Source organism: Myotis davidii, unplaced genomic scaffold (genome assembly GCF_000327345.1).
Source record: "Myotis davidii unplaced genomic scaffold, ASM32734v1 scaffold73, whole genome shotgun sequence".
NCBI lineage: Eukaryota > Metazoa > Chordata > Mammalia > Chiroptera > Vespertilionidae > Myotis > Myotis davidii.
The window spans coordinates 5,717,273-5,724,812 of NW_006286675.1; the positions used below are offsets into that span (position 1 = coordinate 5,717,273).

Sequence of the window (7,540 nt, forward strand, 5' to 3'; positions counted from 1 at the left end):
GAAACTGAATGTTCGCGTTGGACTCTGGTCGCCTTAGCGTCTCAGTCTCGGCGCTAGAATGGGATGTTAGCGCTGGATTCACGTTGAAATGGGGATCTTAGGGCCAGAATTGATTCCTTAGCTTAGTCGTAGAAGCATTTTATCAATAGAAATAGGGAACGAGAACGCTGGCGGAATGTGGGCATTAAACGTGGCTCTGGGAACTTCGGGGGAATCGGCCTGCGCGGCGGCAGCGAGCATCCCGGCCGTCGGGCCGACGCCGTAGCCTTGGTTACATTGCTGTGGCTTTTGTTTTGACAGAGAAAGAGGCACTTCCATTAGAAATCTTTCTTCCTCGGAGGCTATGACCATTTTCTGGGCTCCCAGCCAGAAAGCTCGGAGCAACTCTGTAGGTGAGGACACCTGCGGCCCCGGTTCGCTACTCCGGCCTCAGGGACCCGCTGGGACAGGAAAGGGGGGGGTGCAGCTCCCTGGGAGAGGGCGCAGCGCGCTTATGCTCTCTCTGTCCTCCTGACTCCAGCCGCCACGATGCCTGGCCCTTGGTTGCTGCTCGCCCTGGCTTTGACCCTGACCCTGACCGGTGTCCCCGGAGGCCGCGCACAGCCCGAGGTGGACCAGCAGGAGGCTGCGATGGCTGCAGAGCACCCGGCCCTGAGGGACCTCCTGCGCCAGGCGGGGCACCTTCTCCTCCTCCCGGAGGACCTCCAGCGGCTGCAAGGGGACCAGGGAAATCACGAATCAGGTGAGAGGCGGGTCTGACCCGGGCCGCCCAGGCGAGAGGAGGCTGAGGAGAGGGCTGAGGGGAAACCGGAGCAGAGGAGAGGGAGCGACTATGTCATCCGGCCTGTTGCTCAGAAACTCTCATTGGCCGCACCCTCGGCCGGTCGTGAGTTGACCCTTTCCTGGGACCAGATTCCTCTTGCATCTCTGTCCTGGGAATATGTCACAGAAAGCATGCCCACAGTGGGGAAGATTCTATGCTGGGAAGAAAGAGTCTGAGCTTTTACTACTTATGTTATGCCAGACACTCACTGTTCTAAGCACTTCAAATACTTTGTCACACTATTTGATCTTCCTAACAACCTCTTAGATAGGAACTGTTTTACCCCTCATTTTACACAAAAGAAACCTGAGGCTCAGAGAAGTTAAGTGAGTTGCTTATGGTCACACAGCTAGGGAATGGCAGAGTTGGGACTGGAACCAGAAGTCATGCCTTTGACCGTCTGTGTGAGTATATGTGTTGGTGAGTCCTGGGTGAGTGCTGCAGGAATTTCTACCTTGATTGGAGGAAGGCTAGAGTAGGCACTCAAGGGTCACGGGATCCCTCACTAGCTCTTTCCTTCCACAGAGTCCCAGATCTTTCAGTCCAATGGGCTCTCTAAGCGTCAGCATCCAGGCAAAAGGGAGGAGGAGGCAGAAGAGGGAGTTGAAGAGGAGGAAGAAGAAGGAGGGGTTGTGGGGCCCCACAAACGGCAGCATCCAGGCCCATGGGAGAACGCAGCTGCGTGGTCAGTGGATGTGACCCCGCAGAAGCGGCAGCACCCTGGCCGGCGCTCCTTCTGGCTGGGGTATACTTTCACCAAGAGGCAGCACCCTGGCAGACGGCTGGTGGACCCCAAGGCCCAAAGGAGCTGGGAAGAGGAGGAGGAAGAAGAGGAGGAGGAGGGAGAGCTGATGCCTGAGAAACGCCAGCATCCGGGCAAGAGAGCCTTGGGAGGCCCGTGTGGGCTCCAGGGAGACTGTGGTCAAGCCAGCCTCCTGCTGGGGCTCCTGGATGACCTGAGCAGGGGCCAGAGGCCTGAGGAGAAGCGACAGCACCCAGGACGGCGGGCGGCCTGGGCCAGGGAGCCCCTGGAGGAGTGAGCCCAGTTTCCTGTGAAGTCGAGTTGGGGTCTAAGAATATCTTGAGTCCTGTGCACCCTATCCTTCTGTGACCCCTCTTCCCCTTCCCCTTAGATCCCTAATAATAAACCTGAGCCCCCCCCTCTATGCACACACCCAAACCCCTGGCTTTGCTTGCCCCCCTCCTTCAGGGACATGAAAAGGCCATCCTATAAGCTAAAACCCCATATTACTTCATTTTGTATCACTGGCAAGGGGGCAGATCCCAGAGATCCTCGCCTACCCCGAAGGCCTGCTTCCATGCCTTAGTCCTGGCTAAGATGACCGATCTGTTTCTTCTAAGGTATTCCCAGAGAGGGGCAGAGTGCCTCTGGGGCAAGCAGCCAGTGAGGGTGGGGTGCAATTGAAGTGGTGATGTCCAAATCTAGCTTCTCTCCCCCACCCCGTGTGTCAGGAGTTACCACATGTAAACTTTGCCCCCAGAATCCAGGATCTCCTTCCCTTCTTGGTTTTCTTGGGTGGTATTTTGTGTTTGTGTGGGTGTGTGGGTGGCGGCACCTGACCCACAGCTGTGTTCTGCTTGGGGGAAGCATTTTAGGTGGAGAACCCCTGCGGTGCTGTGTTGGGTGGTAGCTGCAGAGTGAATGTGTGTGGGAGTATGTAAACATTGCCCTGGAAGTTGTTGATAAACATGTATGTGGGAATATGTAAACATCATCCTGGATGTTGCGGCTTGTATATAACCTGCTAGACACCTTCTCCTTGTCAATGATCATCCTCCTAATGATAATAAAACACATCTAGATAATCATGGAGCTCTGTGGTTGTGGTTCTGTCTTGACTGATGTGGGGTTTCCCTTTTCAGCATTGAGAGGGACCAGACTAAGAGCTCCCCAGCTCAGCTGAGAAGGGAATCTGGGATCCTGGGGACATGAAAAGTCTTCTCCACTGCCCCCACCTCAGAACAAGCTTGGGAGGTGAACAGGGACTCTGGAGCCCATTTGATACCCGGGGAAACTGAGGCCTAGAAAAGAGGTAGGGCATTCTGGAAGACACAAAGCTGGCTGAGGTGGAGCTATAGGTCTTGGAGGCCACCTCAGGACCCTGCCTTGAGTTTGCCTGGTTTGGTGAGAGAGCTCGTCTGGTTTAGGTTTGTAATCAACATAGTTCTGTGGCGGGAATCAACAGTCTGTGTCACCTGCCAGCAAAAATGAAGACAAAAGCTATGATTGGGGACTCAAACCAGGCCTTCCTGGGGAGAGGGGCACTTGATTTGAGCTTTGGAAGATAAAAGAAAAATAAATGTTTCCCAAACATTTCCTCTGGGGCCAGACATTAGGAAATGCATTTTGTAGGTGATATGTAAATGAATGAATGAATTGTCCATCATAGTCACCCCTGTTTAGAGAAACGGTAACTAAGAAAGAAGTAACGTGACTTTTCTAAGCACATGAGTCTGAAACTTGGGGGTTGTTTGTATGGCTCTAATGCCCTATCATCTAACTTTTACCGTGTCCTGGAGATGTCTCAAATCTACCCATTTACTTTCAGCTCCTCTGCTGCCACCCTGCTCCTGGCCTCCTCCTCCTAGTTGTCACTTCAGACAACACTGTGGCATGTGGCACGGCATCCCACCCCTTCCTTGCAGCCATCACAGTTTTCATTGTATCTGTCTTAGGTTGGCTCCCGGAGCACCAGACCCTGAGATAGGATTTGCGTGCAAATAGTTTACTTGGAGGGTGATCCCAGGAAGCACTGGTCTGGAGGGAAGGAAGGAAGGAGGGAGGAAGGGAGGGCAGGAAGTGAATGGGCATGCATTAGAGAGCAGGTTTTTCTTGGGAAACCGTACTAGTAGAACAGGACTCAGAGTTGTCCCACTCCACAGGGACAACTGATCAGGAGTTGAGGGCTGCTCTTGAGGATGTTAACTCCCTGGCACCTCCAGCTTGCCCTGTGTCCTGACCACAAGAAGGCCCTTAGGTGAAGAATCTCAGGAAAACATTGTGTGTACCACAAAGGTGAGAACTGGGGGGATAGGGTGAGGTACCAGCAGCATCTGCCACAGTCTTCTTGGGTGATTTTTTCATAAATGGTTCCTCCTTCACCAAACTGTGCTCCAGCATTGAGGACAGTAAACAATGTTGAGTGTGTGGATGAAGGCCACACAAGTGAGCAAAGGTGGAGCTGAGATTGGCCACCAGGTCTGCCTGATTCCTGGGCCCAAAAGGGAGGTGGTGTGGCAAATCCAAATGTTGTAGGTCGCTATGCAGTCACTACAAACCTGTGAAGATAGCCCCAAAGAGGGCGACACAGCTGACAGCTTATGTTGCAACCAAGTATAACATCTACCCAATTGCCTTTTAAAACCCTTCCGAGGACACCAAACAGTTCTCTTCAGGCGCCGGTTTTCAGCTCTGCCATTTAGAGCCCACTATGTGCTGGGTCCTATGCAAGGCATTCTCTACCCACCAATGGTACCCCCACTTTGTAGCTCAGGGAAGTAAAGAGACTTGCCTATGCCGCATGTCTTGCATGGATAGCACCACTGGGCTCACCCTGGTTCTGTAAGACCCCGAGTCCAGTGGTCTCTCCTCTACCCTTGCTGTTCCTGACTCAGGCAGCTTTAAAGAACTGGGGAGCATTTCTTCAAGGAGCTTCTCATGAATTCAGCAAAACTTTGCTATAAAACATCCCAATACCATGACTTCCTCTAATAGGTTCTTTAATCCTTTCTACAAACCTTTTATTGATTAATTAACTGCAATCAGAGGACTGGTTTACTGAGAGACTCAGTTCCTGCTCCGGCCTCTTGGGTGGCATGAGAACATGTGGGGCTTCTTACCTGAAGGATGTTGGCAATTAGAGTCCATTTCGATTGGCCAGTATGAGCTGACTGCCTTGGAGAACATCAATTAGCTGAGCGGTGAAATCGTGCTGAGAGTTACGGGTTACCAAGGGGACCCGTGGTCAATGCCAGAATTTAAGTGACTCTTATCTTTGGGGATCAGCTTTCCTGAATCGCGGCCACGTTCTGGGCCTGGTAATTATTGGCATGTTGATTAGGCTTTGGCCATTATGAGGAGTGACTTCCTAATCACCAGCTGCTGGGGAGGAGAGCTTCCCAGTAGTGACACAGGTACACCCAGCTGAGGTGCCAGAGGCCGGCAGGCACACCCGGGCACAGCTGCTTTGGGCCTGTGGCCAGAAAGATGGCACAGGGCACATGCTGGGCTCATCCCAGTCTCCCTTGGGAGATGCACAGGGTCTCAGGGCAGCTCTGGGGAGCGCGGAACCCAGGCCGTTCTAGAGTGGTTGAACATTATCTCGAAAGGGATGCCTGGCCTAGGAAGGAAAAGGAGCCCTTACTAATGCCAGACTCAGAACTAATAATCATAACAGTGAGTGTTTACTGAGCACTTACTATGTGCCAAGCACTACGTTAACCATTCCTCAGGAAGCAAGTCATTCAGCCCTCTCTAGGAGGAAACTGAGGCACAGAGGTTAGGTGATTTTCCCACACATTTGAGGTTTATATCCAGACAGTTGAACAGTTGTAGAATGCTGGCTCTCATGCTTTATATACACCAGCACTTCTCAATGTTGCTCTGAAGACCCCTAGGATCCTAAGACCATTTTAGGGGACCTACAAAGTCTTCACTTTACTAACTGCATAGCTGTGTGAGGCTAGGTTTCCTTCATCTACTTCAACCCAAATTAAATCTGTTAATTAGATGCAGAAGCACATAAGAGAATCCAGGTGTATTCTACTGTCAGACATTTAAAAAAAATTGTAAACATGTAAACCAATTCCACTCTTCTCTCTAAATTGACTTTTTGAAAAAAGATTTTATTTATCTTAGCACATAATGGATTAGTTTTTTTTTAAAATATATTGTATTGACCCTTTACAGAGAGGAAGGGAGAGAGATAGAGAGTTAGAAACATCGATGAGAGAGAAACATCGATCAGCTGTCTCCTGCACATCCCCAGTAGGGGATGTGCCCGCAACCCAGGCACATGCCCTTGACCGGAATCAAACCTGGGACCTTTCAGTCCGCAGGCCAACGCTCCACCCACCGAGCCAAACCGGTTTCGGTGGATTAGTTATTTTTTAAAATGTTTATTTTTATTGATTTCAGAGAGGAAGGGAAAGTGAGCAAGATAGAAACATCAATGATGAGAGAGAATAATTGATCAGCTGCCTCCTGCACGTTCCCCACTGGGGATGAAGCCCATAATCCGGGCCTGTGCCCTGACTGGGAATTGAACCGTGACCTCCTAGTACATAGGTTGACAATCAATTGCTGAGCCAAACTGGCTGGGCAATTAGTTATTTATTTATTTTTTAAATCCTCACCCGAGGATATTTTTCCATTGATTTTTAGGGAGAGTGTAAGAGAGAGGGCAAGACAGAGAGAAATATTGATGCGAGAGAAACACATTGATTGGTTGCCTCCTGCATGAACCCCAACCAGGGCCCATACTGTGGAGGAGCCTGTAACCGAAGTACATGCCCTTGACCAGAATCGAATCGGGACCCTCTGGTCTGCAGGCCAACACTCTATCCACTGAGCTAAACTGGCTAGGGCCAATTAGTTATTTTTTAATGAACAAATAAACATTTTAGCAATTCTCATTTTAAGTTCTAATATGGGAAATATCAATAGCATATAATCCACATAAAAGTTCTTTGGGGGTCCTTGATAATTTTTAAGAGCGTAAAGGGGTCCAGAGGGCAAGATTGAGAAGCGCTGCTATATACTATCATAAGAACTGACAAATAGCATTCCTGTGTGCTTGGCACTCTTCTAAGTACTTTATGTATTTTGACTTCTTTAGCCTTCACACCAGGATGTAACCATTATAATTATCTCCACAGGAAAAATGAGGCACGAAGAGGTAATCTCTTGCCCAAGACCATGCAACTGGGACATAGTAGAGTTCAGACCCATGCCTCCAAGTTCCAGGGCCTATGCTCTTAGCCAAGGTGCCGCGACCTGCACAGTGGGTTCAGGAGGACCTGGAGGAGGGCTGACACACAATGAAGACACTACACAAGAAATAAGCTTCAAGCATGAGGGCCAGGTGGAACCTCTCTTGCGAAGAGGAACCACGAGCCCTTGTCTTGTCTGTTTTTATTCAACTTGGCTACACATTTGCCCTTAGCAAAGCACCTAGGGAGAGCACGCAGTACGCAGATAGTATCAAAGGTCAGTAAAGGTCAGTAAAATTCAGTAAACATGTAGTTCCATTTACTCAAAGATTACCAGGTCAGGAAATCGCTTGAGACACCGCAGTCTCAGTAAGAACAACTCGTGCTGGCGTCAGCCCTGCTGACACCCAAGGCTCATGGACTTCCAAGTTCCTTGTTGCACTTTCATGCCAGTGCTGCTATGCGGTGGTCTCCGGCACCAAGGTTCCACACCCTACTTCCGGTCGACATTGCCTGCACTTACTGGGCACCAGACCCTCACCTATTTTGATGGCATCATCCTAGGTTCCCCATGATAAGGTCGTTTCTGCACAGAGAGATGTAGTGCTTTGCCCAGATCATACAGTCAGGATGGAAGCTCCTTACTCCCCAACTCTGAGCTGGACCCAGGCCCCACCTGCCACAGACACTGGCTCAGGTGTGGGCCAACCCAGGCCAGTGAGTGTCAGCTCCAGGACTTCTGCTGGAATTTTTGGCAAGAGGCTC

At 50.5% G+C, this 7,540-nt stretch overlaps 1 protein-coding gene across 1 annotated transcript; it reads left to right on the top strand.

Moving 5' to 3' along the window:
* Positions 1-472: 472 nt before the first annotated feature.
* Positions 473-2,600, top strand: TRH (thyrotropin releasing hormone). Its single transcript, XM_006758306.2, has 2 exons — positions 473-742; positions 1,349-2,600. The coding sequence occupies exons 1-2, from the start codon at positions 529-531 to the stop codon at positions 1,861-1,863; spliced, it is 729 nt and encodes a 242-aa protein (XP_006758369.1). The 5' UTR covers positions 473-528; the 3' UTR covers positions 1,864-2,600.
* Positions 2,601-7,540: the final 4,940 nt, after the last annotated feature.